The sequence below is a fragment of the Bufo bufo genome, chromosome 3 (genome assembly GCF_905171765.1).
Source record: "Bufo bufo chromosome 3, aBufBuf1.1, whole genome shotgun sequence".
NCBI lineage: Eukaryota > Metazoa > Chordata > Amphibia > Anura > Bufonidae > Bufo > Bufo bufo.
This window is the reverse complement of record NC_053391.1, coordinates 587,609,298-587,625,710: the sequence shown is the minus strand read 5'-3', so window position 1 is coordinate 587,625,710 and position 16,413 is coordinate 587,609,298. Positions and strand designations below refer to the sequence as shown.

Genomic DNA, 16,413 nt, shown 5'->3' with positions numbered 1-16,413 from the left:
CCTCATGGCAAAGAACTCTCTGAGGATCTAAAAAAAAAATTGTTGCTCTACATAAATATGTAAGAAGATTGCAAACACCCCAAAACTGATCTGCAGCACAGTGGCCAAGATCATACAGCGGTTTAAGAAGACAGGTTCCACTCAGAACAGGCCTCGCCATGGTGAACCACAGAAGTTGAGTGCACATGCTCAGCGTTATATCCAGAGGTTGTCTTTTCAAAATAGACGTCTGAATGCTGCCAGCATTGCTGCAGAGGTTAAAGGGGTGGGGGGTCAGCCTGTCAGTGCTCAGACCATACGCTGCACACTGCATTAAATTGGTCTGCATGGTTGTCATCCCAGAAGGAAGCCTCCTCTAAAGATGATGCACAAGAAAGCCCACAAACAGTTTGCTGAAGACAAGCAGACTAAAGACATGGATTACTGGAACCATGTCCTGTGGTCTGATGAGACCAAGAGAAACTTATTTGAATCAGATGGTGTCAAGTGTGTGTGGTGACAACCAGGTGAGGCGTACAAAGACGAGTTAAGACAGTGCTGGAAAAAAATTAACACTTTGGGCACAAATTGACCATTTTCACTTAGGGGTGTAGTCACTTTTGTTGCCAGCGGTTTAGACATTAATGGCGGTGTGTTGAGTTATTTTGAGGGCACACCAAATTTACACTGTTATACTAGCCGTACACTGACTACTTTACATTGTATACTGTAGCTCTTGGAACGCGACGATGAAATGGGGAAGAAAAACGCTTGGTCACTAAGGGGTTAATTATGGCTGGTTGTCACGGTCCCTCAGGTGACTGATGTCAGGAAATCAAGGAGATTGGCTGAGCGTGGAGGAATCTAACAGCCTCCTTGATTTCTCTTGATTCAGTGTTCATAGGGTTAATGACCACTTCCCTTTTCTCAGCTGTTGCTCAGTGGTCATCACTTCTACCCTTTATAGTCTGACCCCACCCTTCTGACTATGCGGTAGATAGCTTCATTTGGGTTTTGCTGAGCTGGTGTGAGATCCTCTCTGGTGTTCCTGCTCGTCTGTCTCTACAGAAGTTAAGTGTCGTGTTTGTTTTTGTTATATTCCCTGTTGTTTGTATCTGGGCCTGAGACAGAGAATTCCATTTGTCCATCTGGGGAGGAATGTGTTGTGTCTGGTCCTAACCTTTTCCAGGGCCTTATAGGGATATATAGGCCTAGGTATACTGCATATGAATATTCCTACCTTCAAGGTCTATTGATATTGATAGATAGTTAGGGCCTGGATTTGGGTTGTCTAGAAGGTGACCTGTTTCTTCCCTAGTTTCCAGGCCCAGTTACTGTTCCCCTTTTCTACTGTGTTCAGTGTGGAGTTTCCCCCCACACTGATCGCGACATTATCTACCACCATATAAACCGCCATTTCGTTCAGGTCAGTGCAGCTTTAGATCCTATGTCAGTACTGGTCGAACAGCTGCAGGGACTGTCTTTGGAGGTAGTTGACCTCTGCGCGACAGTCTTATGGATTCAGAGACCACAGGCGGCTGGTTCCGATGGTGGGTACCAGGCCTGCCCTGAACCTAAGATTGCCCTCCCGGACAGATTTTCTGGGGGTAGTGACAATTTCATTCAGATCAGGGAATCGTGTAAGTTATACTTTAAGCTGCGTCCATACTCTTCTGGGGATGAGTGTCAACATGTGGGTATGATCATTTCTTTGCTTAAGGATGATGCACAGTCTTGGGCTTTTTCTCTGCGACCGGATCACCGTCCCTCCAGTCGGTAGATAAATGTTTTAGAGCCTTGGGTCTTATTTATGATGACCCGGATCGGATCTCTCAAGCTGAGACCATGTTACGTGGTTTACGGCAGGGAGAACGCTCAGCGGAAATCTATTGCTCTAAATTTAGGAGATGGGCTATGGATACGGAGTGGAATGATCCCGCTCTCCGTAGCCAGTTATGTCAGGGTCTATCTGAGAGGCTGCAGGACGCATTGGCCTTTCATGAAAAACCTGAGTTATTGGAAGCAGCTATGTCCCTTGCTGTACATCTAGATAGAAGCTTGAGGGGGAGATCTAAGGGTCCTCACCCTAAGGACGTACTGTCAAATAAGGTGGCGGCTTCCTCTGACACTTATGGTAAAGAGACACCTGTGGTTTCCTTATGTCCTACCAGCAGCACAGATGGGGTTAACCACCCCCCGTAGACTAGTAGGACCGGCGGAATGTTTAATGAGCTCAAGCATAATAAATCAATTTAACAATTAAGTATCCCCTTAAAAGGAGGGAGTCAACCCCCAGCCCACTGTGGTTTTCTCTGTCCTCCCGGACAGGTGGACTAGGCAGTTGTTCCCCCCCTTTCTCTTTGAAATTGCGGGGATCCTTTTTTAATTTGGGTAACACTGTTGCCCCTTTTTTCTTATGTACCTCGTTAATTGGCCGGCAGCTTATCTGCTTCCAGGCCCCGCGCTTTGCGCCTGGCTGAGGTAGGTTGGTGGCGCCCTCGTTCCAGATTTTCAGTCCCTGGGTGCCGCCATCTTCCGGAAGTGACGCGGGGAATCACCGTTGTGTCACTTTCGGGTATTTCGTTTCGATGCGATTATTTTGCGTTCTTTCGCGCAAATTTTATTCATTTTGTTCGCATGTTTCCTCCTGTTGGAGGATTTTCAGTGACCTCTGCTTCTATAGGGATTTGTAGTTAAATCTATAGATTTTTCCTCTGGGGGCGGGGGGGGAAGGGGTTGGCTGAGCCCTCCCCTTCCCCTATTTAAGGAAGCAGTGTGCACCAGTTCGGCCTCTGACTGCACATGCTAGCTACCACAGTCCTGAGCTTGGTGTTGTTCCACTTGTGGTGTCTTTTTCCGCCGGTCCTTATTCGCAGCTTTCTCTGGTCAGTTTTTTCTACCTTTCTCGCTGAGATAGGCAATTTACGAATGTCTTATTTGTCCTTTTTTTCCAGCAGTGAAGTCGTCTTCGTGGGATTCGGAAGGCAGGAAAGTGAGTTCCAAGAGGAAGCATCTAGCCTGCTACGATTGTAGCGCCCTGCTGGAGGACAGCTGTCCCTACTCCAGATGTGACAGCTGTCGTTCGAGGGTTCAACCCTCTAGTGAACCTACGATGCAGGAGATGTATCAGTGGGTGAAGACTTATGTGGATGGCTCTATTAAGGGAGTCATAGGCCTGCTGAATGAAAGGCTTCCTATGCCTGCCCAGGCCCCTATGGAGACCTCTGTCCCGGTGGAGAGACCTTCTGTGGTCTCCTTAGGTTCTTCCTCCTCGGATGAGGAGGAGCTTACTTCGTGTTTTTTTCCCCCTGAAAAGACACAGAAATTGCTCAAGTCTATCAGGTCGAGGGACCATGATGTTGACCCTGGGGAGCCTTTCGATCCCGCTAGTCGGGCACCTTGTGTCTTCAAAGCGGATGAGACCCTCCTCTCTGTCATGCGTACAGAGTGGAAAAAAAACTGAGAAAGGTCAGTTTTTAACAAAGAAGTTTAAATCCATGTTCCCGATGGCTAAACCCTTTGTGGATTCATGGGGGTCCATTCCCAAGGTGGATATGGCTATTGCCAAGTTGTCCAAGCGCACTATGGTCCCTGCAGACGATGGGTCTAGTCTGCAGGATCCCCTTGACAGGAGAGCAGAGTGCACCCTAAGACGGGGTTATACGGCAGCTGTGGCTTCCGCTTCCACAGCCGGCTTCTGAGGTCTCTACTTTCCTCCAGTCTCACCTGAATCAAATCCAAGTCGACGTGGACCAGAGGGTTTCCCGGGACGACATACTGGCTGCCTTCAAGACCATCAACCTGGCTACAGACTTTTTGTGCGATACCGCACAGCTCCAGTTGAAGCTAGCGGCCAAATCCATGGCCTTGGTGTCGGTGGCCCGTAGGCCTTTATGGCTTAAGCCTTGGGTCACTGACAATTCCTCAAAATATAGCTTACGTGGCCTCCCATTTGAGCCCAACCGTCTTCGGTTCAGAGCTGGATAAAATCATGGAGGGCCTTTCAGACAATAAGGTGAAGAGCCTTCCCCAGCAGTCCTTTCGAGGGCGGGGCAGACAAGACCGCGGAGGTAGGTCTGTCCTGCAAGCAAGGTCTCGAAGAGACTGGAGAGCGCAGCGAAGTGGTTCGAGGCGCTCTCGTGAAAGAGCCGAAGATGGAAAATCCACTTCCTGACTACGGGCCTCTTCGAGGCTCTTGGATAAGTCCCGTTACATCCTGCCAGTAAGCTGGAGAAAAAACTGGTGGCCCAGAGTTTTAGTGAGGTCCGCTGACCTCAATGCGCTCCGAGAACTGCCGAACTGAGACATCAACCTTTTATTTCCGGTCACCTGACCGGAACCCCACTGTGGAACGCACGTCTTACCTGACGTCATTCCTGCGACTTCCGGTTTGGCGCTCCGGCGTGCTCCACTGCTCCGGCTTCAGCCTGCAGTCCCTCCGGGGTGCGCGCCTGGGACAGCCGCCCTCTGGCGTGTCCTCCATCAGCCGCTCTGTATCGCGGCCCCACTCCTTTGAGGGACCGGTGTCTTCAGCCTCAGGACGAACGGCTGGCCTGGACCAACCCCCATCCCTCAGGTAAACTCCGCACCTGGTTAAGACTGGCAAGACCCATGGCTCTCTAGGCTTTCCAAGCCATGGGTCCCTAGAAGAAAAACTTGCTACAAGTCTCCTGCTCCAGGACAGGAAACCTCACTGAGGTGGGAGAGTGGCTCCACCTTTTTTATGCTACAGGTTTCCCGGCTATGGAGGCGGAGCCATCTCTCAGTGGTGCTGTCATGGGGGAGGGGCAAAAAGGGCCTACCACTGCATTCCTCATCTGAAGAGGATGTAACGGATTCCCTTTCACCGCTTTCAAGTCCGTCCTCTGCACTAGAGGTCAGAATTTCCCATTGAAAAAGGTGTTATCTTTGGCGCTCTTTCGCCTGCGTTCTTTACTTGACATAAGACTTAACTCTTCTCTAATCATTTTCTTCATACATTTGACCATACTAGGGGATTTTTCCGCTATGGTACTCTCAATACCCCCTTTACATAGGGGCTTAGTGTAGGAAGTATCTAGTTTAGCCTTACAGATACCACATTCCTTATGATGTATTTTAGCGGCAGCTTTTTGGGGTTTCTGTTACACCCTGGAAATTTAAACAAACAAAATCAGGATCTCTAGAGAAAGACGTTAACTGTAGATCACTTACATTTCTTCATGCCCATACCCATTCCTATCATAGGTGCAGGGGGTAACAACTGGGTCCTTAGGGTTTTCTCCAGAACTCTCCATGCTGGAAATATCCCTATAGCCCTGGATCTGGAAGACCCCAGCAAAGATCACAGGGGAGACTGGCTTTATGTTCACAAACTGCACACAAAACGCCAGGCAGAAGTCTATGTGCTGCTCTAGACGCTCTGCGCTCCTTCCTTTTCAAATTTGCCGCCTTTCCCTTAAGTTCCGCCCCACTGGATCTTTCACTTCCTTGCTATTTCCTCTACCCTGCGCTCGCTGCCCATGTCCTCGCGGGGGATGCCAGATCTTGTTCAGGTACAGAGCAGGGAGTGTTGGAGGGAGGTAGGGTAGAGAGGACTTCAGTACCCGGTATTTAGCCGTCCGTCTCCTCAAGGGGTGCGGAGCAGGGACTTCACCCGGCGCACACCTTCCCCAGCCAGCCTGCAATGTTAAGTGAGAAACTACTCCCCACCGAAAATAACAAACACCTGTAGGTTGTCCTCCTAGGACAGGAAACCACGGAGGAGGGGCATCCATGAAGATTTATACCTGTGGGTTTCCTGTCCTGGGAGGTGATCCCTCCTCTCCTGGTGCTGTCATAGGACAAAGGGATAATTAATTTTTGATGTTATTACCCAAAGTCTCACGAGACTTTGAAGTAATAACCAGCTCAGCTGAGCAAATACATACTACTGTATAGTGTTCGCTCTGTACAGTATTCATATCTACTTCAGGTGTTTCATCTGAAGTAGATTCACTCATCCCTTGTTATGTGGAGGTCCCCCGGCGTGCTCCTAAGAGGTACTGGCACGACCACTTATAGGGTAGTAAGGATGAGGATGAACCCACCTATAGGCTTGGACACTGCCAGGTGGGTTCTGGGCTGCTAAGGGAACTCTACCCTGAGGTGTTAGCAAGGCTATTCGAGAACTGGAAAGAGAGGCCAGACACCCCCTGATCCTAGTCCCAGCCTTAGGCCCTGAAAGTTCTTGTAGAATCTCTTCAACCCTAGAGCAGGGAACCTCTCTGCATCTATCGCCTGAAGGGATAGGAAGAACACTGGTGGGTGGAACCTTTTAAGCTGTTTCCTGTCCCAAGAAGATCAAAAGGAACAACCTCCAGTTGTGCTGTCATGAGGGATTAGCTGGAAAAACCTGTCAGATAATCTGCTGGTGTAACAGAGGCCTAAGGGTGAGTGTTTTGGATGTGACCCACAGTCAGCACTGAATTTTTGCCTCTGAGGCACTACACCCAATGTCAGGGCAGGACATTTCATAATGGTGTATGGCCTCACTGAAACGATGAATGTTTAACTGTTTTCATTCTGTAATGTCTGCACCTACTAAAATGTTCAGTGGCAAACACTTGGACAGGGCACAGCTACCATATGTAAAACCAAGAGGAAAAAAAATAATAAAAACACACTGATCAGTATAAAAATAAAAGCTTTATTTAAAAGTATAAAAGGAATCCAGAAAGGGATTTAATGGATGGAGTAGGTCTTCCACAGGACATCTTCCCAACAGTTCTTGAAGCCTAGAGAATTGAAAAACAGGAGTTAACATTTTTATGCAAAAATGAGCAAGTATCTTTGTAAGGTAGTGCCAACTGATTACTTCTATGCAAGTGAATGGTGTAATGACTGGTACTCTTATCACACACTGGATTATGCCAAAGACCATTCATACATGGTGTAGTAACCTGATGTACACTAACCTAGCACTGTACATGCATACATCAGAGCGATAAAATAGGCTAGGCAAGACATGCAAGGTCTTTTTGTGCATGTGTAGCTTACATTAAGATATACATCCAAGTGTAAAGTAGGTCTCACCTTACAGTCTATCGTCCATGATTAACTCCAGTATACCACAGTCAAGCACATGCCAAGTTAATACCTCGAGTCAGCACCTGTGAGTTAATACAGCTATATATCAGTTTTCAATATGGCAATACATATCAGCTGTTTGGTGCTTATCTCGCTTTGACTTGCACAGATTAGTGCCAAAGCACTTAGACTGCATGGTGCACAATCATAAGAAGCAGCCAAAAAGACTAAAGGGGGTGGGCCACCTTTTGGAGACTGGGTTTTGGCCAACCTACTCCTGGCTAGACCTAGAAAAGGGAAGCATACTTACCTGATCCCCACTGCTGGGTCACCTGTAGCCAGCTGCAGCCAATCACTGCCCGCAGCAGTGACTTGCCCCTTGTGTCACATGACCAACTGACAACACAAGGGGAGCAGGTCACTGTCAAAGCGTTGGGAAACCCAACTGAGGTAGTCAAGGACAGGAAGCAGATAAGTATATTTCTTGTTTTCAGGTCTAGCCAGATGAGGGCATTACCCCCACAAAAAAAGTTGCCAACCCCTTTTAAAGAAAACCTGTCACCCAAAGAATCAATGCAATCGAAAGCATCATGTTACAGATCAGGGGTCAGCAACCTTTAGCACTCCAGCTGCTGTGAAACCAACTCCCACAGAAGTAAATGAAGCATTCTGGGAGTTGTAGTTTCTCAACAGCTGAAGCACTGGATATACATTTGTGGGAAAGGATTCCGTAAAGCCTGGAATTTCACTGCTTTCACTTCCTGAACAGGCATCAGTACAGAAGGGAGGTGTGATCAGTGACCGACAGCTACCTCTGTATGCACACAATGCCATCACCTCCCTCCTGTACCGATAGCTGTTCTTAAAGTTCAAAAAGCAAAAATGTACAACTTAATAGGCTTTACCGCAAAAGTATATATATCAATCTGCTCAGCTCCTCCTGCTCTAACAGGTTGCACTGGATCTTGTGGTGACTGGTCCTCTTTAGAGTAATTGGGACACTTATTTTTTTTTCCAAAAGCTGTATAAAATGTCCCAGATGTCTAGATACCTTGTGCATCCCAGTGTTAGTCAGAGGCCATCGTTTATGGCAGAAGTAACAGGATAGGTGGCAAGTGAGTGCTGGTGCTCCCCCCCCCCCCCGGGGCAGATAATGAGAATGGGAGACCTGTGTGCCAATGCACGATACCAGTCCATTCAACTCCATGGACTGGCCACTGCTCCATTCAAATCCCTGTTGAAAAGGTGAGGGTCCCAGCAATTAGACACTTAGCATCTGGCTAGTGGAGCTGTTGAGAAAACATCCTTTCAAATTTAGCAAATGCAGCTGAAGTCAAGGAGACTGCCCCATTAGTGATCGACAACCTTCCCCTCTGACGGAATAGACAGGTGTCACTCAATAGGACCGTCTCCTTGACTGCAAAGCCCAGAATAAGTAGGAATTTAGGTTATATATTTTTGCGGGAAGATCTTCAATATAACAATCTGCTCTGCATTTCCTGCTCTATAACATGCTGAAGGCTCAAGCCAGCTCACTCAGCCACAAAGCCAAGCACCTTGTACAATTGATGTCACAAAATACATGGCATAAGAAAAGTCTGTTCTTACCGACAAGCAAGGTAACAAAACTGCCCCTTCTGGCTGGCACTGCATGCTAGGCTTAACATGAAGGCTCTGTACTCTGGTCTGCCTCTTTCCGATGTGCTGATGAATTCCCTTCATCTTGCTAGATGTAAAAATGTGAGCTTATCTTACTGATGTCAGCTATGTTTAGAAGTAGCAAACTGGACTGAGCTGGAGAGTACATCTTGCTTGCTAGGCGCCTCTGGACTCATTAGCTATGGCGGCTCAGTTCCTGAACTGTCTTCATCTTCCAGGACCACGCTAGCTCACCTCTAGCTTTGTCTGCAGGACTTGCTCGTCACCTGACAACACTGGCAGCTTTCTTTACTAGCCTCAAAGCCTTCAGGACTCTTGACCCACATGAGATACTGCAGAAGTTTATCTTCAGTGATGTCAAATACTAGTGCACTCCGTTCTCCACAGTGCAATCCTGCATCTAGTGTTCTCCATTACCGATTGGCAAAAACCCTTAACCCATTCCCGACTGGATATAAATGTCCTATCTGCACATAATGCATCCAGATAGCATGTATATAAACCCTGTGCAGATAGCACATATATAAGTAGTCAGGCAGTGCTGGATTAAAGCTCCTGCAATCTAGCAGGAGTAAGTTGGGTCCTGGCTGTTAGAGAGGACCCCGAGGAGAAAACAGGAGCAGTTTACTACCACTTCTGCCTTCTCCTGTACCAGGAGTGCTGCCGAGCTGCTTCCTCTGTTAGTCCTGGCGTCTTGGGGCAGTAGCAGAGCTGCAGGGTCTAAGGGGGCCGTTTTCCCCTGTAACTTGGGCTCCCGTGGATGCTCCAGTTACAGTGGGTAAAACAAAAAGCACAAATTGTAGTAGAAAAAAAAAAGTTAGGGTCACTAAACCCATACGTGCACAAAATCAGAGTTGTCTGGACATTCTGGCCTTTAGGCCTAGTCATGAAAGGGTTAAGCCATTCGTCTAGGTGTAGGCCCTTTAAGATACACGCCATTACCCTATTCATATGGGCCTCAGTCACCTGTTAGATGCACAGGTCTACTTAACCTCCACCCCCATAAAGTGTATTTCTGCATCGACAGCATGAAGTGCCATTCTTGCTCTCATCTGTTTGAGAGCCAAGTTTGTAAGACAATCTTCTGAACCACTGGGTGTTATTTCCTTTAATTGACAACCCCAAGCTGTAGTCTACAGCTTCACTTCAAGCCGAGACCCTATAAAAATGATGAATGCCTTCTAAATAAAGATTTATAAAAAAGGACACATTTATTAAAGAGTTATGATGCAGTTTACAGTGTGTGAACGGCAACAAAAATAAAAAATGTATATGAAGTCCTATTCAATAAAACCCACTCCTAGGAATGCTTGACACTTCACAAAACAAACTTAAAGTCTTCATAATTTAGTCATGAAAAGTCCTGTGTTTTCCTCACACGTAATTCTGATTTGCTAACATTTCTTCATGTAGCAGCTATGCCCTGCCACAAATGTGCTTGGCTGACTTCAACTTGTGTAGTAACCTGTCGCTTGCCTGGCTCTCCTCTCTTCCTAAGCATTGTTTCCTGTTGAATAACATGGGACAAGTATGTTAATCTACATATACTGCGACATCGCACGTGTAGCGGCAGTTGCCTATTCTGAGCGTAGCAAGAACCAGTTGACAAAACTGCCTGTAAGCCTACCTCTATTAGAACCGCCTGCCACTTCCATAATTGCCGCCTCCAGTGCCACCACCGAATCCACCTAGAGCAAAAAGGAAAATATTTCAACCATTAAAAAAAAAAAAAAACTAACACAAGCAAACTTATGTACAGTGCAGTTCCTTTAACAGGCAGAACAGCAGAAACAAGCTGACAGGCTAGGTCTACAATGACATTTGGCGCACGACAATTTTTATAATGGTAGTCTATGGTGTTGCACTGCGACAGTCGCAAAAAACCCATTCAAGATGGATTTTTCTGCGACTGTCGCGTTGCAGTGCAACACTATAGACTACCATGATAAAAATTGTTGCGTGACATTTGTAGTTGTGCCCTATGTGTCGATCTAGTCGTGTAGACCTAGCCTTACATGGATTTCAGCATGAATCCACTTAAAGGTTTGGACAGGCTGCGGTGTCTGCACTGAGGTACTGTTCATAAAATGGCAGCTGAAGGAGGGTCATGTGACTAGATATCACTTCTAACCCAGTGCACTGCCCTCCTGAGTGTACAAATGTCAAAAGATGCAGAGCATTTGAATGGAGACATCACATGGAAGTGATTGGCCTGGTCACATGACCCTCCAAGTAGCTGCCATTTTATGGAAAACCTCAGAGTGGATACTACAAAACACTGCAAACGGGGGGGGGGAAATAATTTGAAGGGCTGCTTATGGCACTTTAGGGTGTAGACTGTCATACGATTGCCATGTTTAAAAACACGCCCTTTTAAGAAATATATTTCGCTACTCACCACCAACACCACCACCGCCGCCACCTCCATAAGGTCCAGAATTCCTTGCACCAAAATTGCCTCCTTTTGCAGGTCCAAAGCCAGAAGATGATTGGTTATTGTAGTTACCAAACTCATTGTAATCTCCTCCACTGTTTCCACCAAAGTTACCTAAAATAAGATCACATAAGCTGAAGAGCCCCAAAATCAATTTCAAGGATGCATTACAATTTCAGCCTGCCCACTTACCATTGCCTCCACCAAATCCACCGCCACTTCCTCCTCCTCCATTGTTGTACCCTTCATAGCCACCGCCATTTCCTCCATATCCACCACCTTGTCCTCCTCCAAAACCTTGGTTTCCACCATAACCACGATTGCCGCCGGCGCCGCCACCACCACCACCTCCATAAGGTGGGTTGTAGCCATATCCACCATCATTGCCGAACCCACCACCATTATTGTAGCCATCTCCTCGATATCCACCACGTCCACCAAAACCACCTAACAAAAGACATAACATGTTTAGAAGGATATAATACCAAAATGATCACCAACTTTACATAATACAGGCAAGCAAGAAATTCTAGAGTCACTCCTTATACTGCACTGCCTGTTCTGTAAAGTGGTATTCCTATCACATACAAAAGGGGCATATCGCTAGGATATGCCCCCATTGTCTGATAGGTGCGGGTCCCAGAGGTGGGACCTGCACCTACAAGGAGAACGGTGCAGAGAGTGGTGGCTGGAGGACCCATACGACAATGGGGTCATATCCTAGCGACACCCCCACTGTATGTGATAGGAAAACCCCTTTAACATTCACTACGAGTTTCCCACAAATGCAATCTTACTGAAGGATCAAAATTACAAGCTCCCATAGAAGTCTAAGAGGGTAGGGTACAGCAGCAAGCAACAGGTACAGTCCGCAGCAGCTGACAGTGATGTAACTCATCCCAAGTGCTTTATTTATACCCATACTGCTTAGCGTTTCTCTGGCCGGCACACATTTGTGTGCATGAGCCCTAAGTGATAGAAATCACTGATGTGTGAATGAGGCTTAAAATGAGTTATCCCATCATAATGATCACTGTTAAATGATTTGACAGTGATCATTTTTGTAAATATATTTGATTAACCAATTCCCACCGTTTAGGAGAAAATTCATCCCCACTTACCTCATTGTTGTCAGTCTCCCCTGGTTACGGCCACCGCTCTTCTCCAGAATCCCGGTGGCTCCTTTTCTCCCGGCTGGGACGCTCTGTCCTGAATGCGCGATGGCGACTTCTTCCTGGCCAGAATAGTACAGAGCTGCGAATGTGCACGCCAGCTCTGTACTATACTGGCAAGGTAGAAGTCACCATCCCGCATGCAGTCCATCACGCGGCCCGGCCGGGAGAAGACTTCAATTAAGATGAAGCCGGCCCCCAGCCAGAATTCAGGAAGTGAACGGCACACTAACAGCAGGTAAGTATGAAAATGCGAAGTGGGAATACCCCTTTAAGGCACTTCTGAGCGAGTTAAATAGATAGCTATTCTGCATTTGTCAGCTGACAAGTGAAGATTACAGTTGCCATTATGATTTGTAGGTGGCATTTTTAGCGGTCTTCATTACTTTATGCTCAATTGTAGTGCTACCACTCATCTATACACACCAGATTATTCTACGAAGCAATTTGAACATGCAGGAATGCTTTATGGATACTTACCACCCCTGCTATCATTGTTTCCTCCACGTCCTTGATAATCATCGTTTCTACCAAAGTTGCCGCCACCACCGCCTCCACGTCCTAGTTAACAGGCAAAGTTAGGTTAAAGCAGCCATGGAAGAATAAATACACAGGAGTCATGTGGATACGGCTGTTATTGAAAGTTATTGCACAGCCATCCTTCCACATCTTAGAAGCCCCACATTTAATTACAACGCCAATTTTAAACCCATACTAGTTAGGCTTGTTAGACAAACTATAGTTATATTGTACAAGCAATGAATTAACACACAGGACAAGCCGAAACACTGTCTGTATTCACGGTCCCATCATGATGGTCGAGTGTTTAAAGGGGTTGTGTAACTTCAGCAAATTGAATTTATCATGTGGCTAAAGTTAATCTTGAGCTCCGAGGACCATAGTCTATACTGAACTCACCTCTTTGGCTGGTAGATGCAGACATCATATCTTGCTTGGACAGCGCCTTCCTTACTTCACAGTTGTAGTTATTGATACTGTGATATTTCTGAACTAAAAAATAATAATGGATTTGAGTTCAGCATGTTACAAAGTCTCACACAAGTCTAAGTTAGTCAAAAACAGCTGCACTTACGGACAATCCTGTCAACTGAATCATGATCATCAAACGTCACAAAAGCAAATCCTCTCTTCTTGCCATTGGCCCGGTCAGTCATAACCTCTACCACCTCGATCTTCCCATACTTCTCAAAGTAGTCCCTTAGATGATGTTCTTCAATGTCCTCTCTTATTCCACCAACAAAGATCTTCTGAACTGTGAGATGTGCTCCTGGCCTTTGAGAAGCCTATAGCCCAAAGCTGTGTTAGATCAAGCCCTAGATACCATTCATTCTTTAATATAGCAGAGCACAAAGTACTGTACCTCTCTGGAAACGGCACGTTTAGGTTCCACCACGCGGCCATCTACCCGGTGAGGTCTGGCAGACATAGCAGCATCAACTTCTTCCACCGATGAATATGTGACAAAGCCAAAGCCACGGGAACGTTTGGTGCCTGGATCCCTCATGACCTGAAACACAAAATGTTAATTGCAAAATATCTCTTAAAGGGGTTATCCCATCATAATGATCACTGTTAATGATTTGACAGTGATCATTTTTGTAAATATACTTTATTAACAAATCCCCACCGATTAGGAGAAAATTCATCCCCACTTACCTTATTGTTGTGACTCGGTCTCCCCTGGTTACGACCACCGCTCTTCCGCAAGATCCCGATGGTCGGGCTTGCCCAGAAGACTTCTTTTCTCCCGGCCGGGCCACTCGCTGTCCTGAACGCGCACGCTGCCGCGCATGCGCGACGGTGACTTCTTCCCGGCCAGAATGGTACAGAGCTGCGAACGCGCACGCCGGCTCTGTACTATACTGGCCAGAAATAAGTCACATTGCGCGTACAGTCCAGCGCGCGGCCCGGCCGGGAGAAGACTTCAATCAAGATGTAGCCCGCCCCCAGCCAGAATCCAGGAAGTGAACGCGCGGTGGCAGCAGGTAAGTATATGAAACTGCTAAGTGGGATAACCCCTTTAAAGCAGTTATCTGGTTTTAAAGACCTACTTTCAAGGATCCTACCAGGACAGCTCTATCCATATACTGCCAAGCATCAGAAGCTATGCTGAGGGTTGGAGTCCTCTGCTTCCACTCCTTAGGCCACAGGACCGCAAGTGTCTTTCAGTCTGCAGATCTGCTAACACATTACTGCACGTGTGCACACAGCAGACACTCACTACAGACCACAAACCACCACCTGCTGTGTGAAAGCACCCCTACACTGCTAATGTCCCATGCCATGGCAGAGGTGCCAGGTATTGAACCCCACTGATCTGCTGAAGGATAAGTCATGAGAATCTGATGCCCCACTTCCCCAGTACAAAGTTAAGGCACCCCAATACCCAGAGAAGAGGCTAAAGTGTTTGTGGGCTACAGGTGGACAGACACTCATCTCCCAGAGCCCTAGAGTTGACTGGAGCACCTCTGCCGCTCTATTCAGATGGGAAAACTGATGACTAGGGGAACTGGACTCCTGGCAAGCCACTTGGGCTACTTTTACACTTTCACTTTCTGCTATTGAGATCCATCACAGGATCAGAATGCATTCCTTTCCATTTGGTTGCGCCCCTATCGCCCCAAGCAGCGTTTTTCTGTCCGCGATGTGGTGAATAGAAAATGGATCCGTCCCCAATTGACTCAATGGAGTTCACGGCGGATCCATCATGGCTATTTTAAAGATAATACAACCGGATTTGTTCATAATGGATGCAGATTGCTGTATCCCATTAAACATTAATAAGGCTACTTTCACATTTGGTGCCGACCGTTCAGAACGGATCCGTTTGTATTATCTTTAACATAGCCAAAACAGATCCGTCTTGAACACCATTGAAAGTCAATGGAGGACGGATCTGTTTTCTATTGTGCCAGTGAAAACTGATCCTTCCCCATTGATTTACATTGTGTCAGAACAGATCCGTTTGGCTCAGTTTTGGTGTCCGCCTCCAGAGCAGAATGGAGGCAAACTGATGCATTCTGAGCGGATCCTTTTCCATTCAGAATGCATTAGGGCAAAACTGATCTGTTGGACGCTTGTGAGAGCTCTGAACGGATCTCACAAACTGAAAGCCAAAACGCCAGTAGCCCAACATGGCCACCGCCTGACCATCCAGTGGACCAGGATTATACCTCCTATGGAGGCACTTATAAGAGCAGGTATTTATTGCAGTCACAAGGTCACTTACCACACAGTCTGTTAGGGCCCCCCATTGTTCAAAGTGGTTGCGGAGACTGTCATCGGTGGTCTCAAAACTTAGGCCCCCGATGAAGAGCTTGCGGACCTGCTCTGGTTCGTTAGGTGACTGAAATAAGAAGACAAGAGTTAGCGGTGCGGCCTGATGACCAATCAGAAAGCTCCTATCATGTAACGGCTAGCGCTGAAAGTGAAAGACGAAACACGATTGGTTGCCCTGGGCAGCCGCCGCCTGTGCTCGCCAAGAGGCCTAGTCTCGCATATTACAATACAGCGCCTAAAACCAAGCACGAGGAGACACGGCTAACAGCGCCGGACACGCGGAGGGCAGGACTAGGCCGCACAAGATGGCGGCGCACAAAGCCTGCTGACTCATACGGACCGGTATGTGACCGCCCGGTGTATGAGCCGAGATCTACACGGCGCCTAGAACGGACATAGAATCCGCGGCTGCGCCAAAGATAGACACAAAGAGAAGCGCGCAGAGAGCGGGAAAAAAAAGACTAAGTAACCGCCTGAGCACGCAATGCACTACATACAACCATCCGCCTCAGATTACGCCGCTATAAGCCCTCACCGGTTTATGCATGGTGCCGGTGTTCCGTTGCTTCCTCCGACGTGCCGCCGACCAAAGAGAGAAAACACCTCCGAGTATGAGACCTAAAAACCAGACAAAACCGCTTATTTAGCGCGTCTAGCCACGCCCATCACCTGTTACCGATTTCCGCCGCCTGTGATTGGCTAATGCCTAACAGAGCCCTTGTTTCTGATTGGAGGACCTACAAAAACCCTCCTCTTCCCTGCGGTCAAAGGGGTGTGGATAACGCACATTTACGATGCGCAGTCTTATTGGTCGGGAGGCCT

The 16,413-nt window shown here is 47.3% G+C and overlaps 1 protein-coding gene across 2 annotated transcripts; it reads right to left on the bottom strand.

Moving 5' to 3' along the window:
- Positions 1-6,628: 6,628 nt before the first annotated feature.
- HNRNPA1 (heterogeneous nuclear ribonucleoprotein A1) lies at positions 6,629-16,283 on the bottom strand. Of its 2 annotated transcripts, XR_005777730.1 has the most exons (11): positions 16,127-16,283; positions 15,542-15,658; positions 13,673-13,819; positions 13,385-13,595; positions 13,210-13,302; positions 12,772-12,852; positions 11,312-11,566; positions 11,084-11,233; positions 10,313-10,373; positions 7,033-7,109; positions 6,629-6,734 (listed from the first exon to the last, which is right to left on the bottom strand). XR_005777730.1 is itself a non-coding variant. In XM_040425846.1 (10 exons), the coding sequence occupies exons 1-9, from the start codon at positions 16,136-16,138 to the stop codon at positions 10,318-10,320; spliced, it is 1,122 nt and encodes a 373-aa protein (XP_040281780.1). In that variant the 5' UTR covers positions 16,139-16,283; the 3' UTR covers positions 9,874-10,192; positions 10,313-10,317. The 2 variants fall into 2 exon arrangements, 1 of the variants encoding a protein (XP_040281780.1); XM_040425846.1 differs by lacking the exons at positions 6,629-6,734; positions 7,033-7,109 and adding an exon at positions 9,874-10,192.
- Between the last annotated feature and the right edge of the window lie 130 nt (positions 16,284-16,413).

What these genes read in the sequence shown, in the direction of transcription:
- HNRNPA1 (XM_040425846.1), bottom strand. An exon ending in TTCAGTTGACAGGATTGTCC is followed by an intron (nt 13,303 to 13,384) that starts GTAAGTGCAGCT and finishes ATTATTTTTTAG; the next exon opens with TTCAGAAATATCACAGTATC. An exon ending in CGGCGGTGGTGGTGTTGGTG is followed by an intron (nt 10,374 to 11,083) that starts GTGAGTAGCGAA and finishes TTTTTGCTCTAG; the next exon opens with GTGGATTCGGTGGTGGCACT.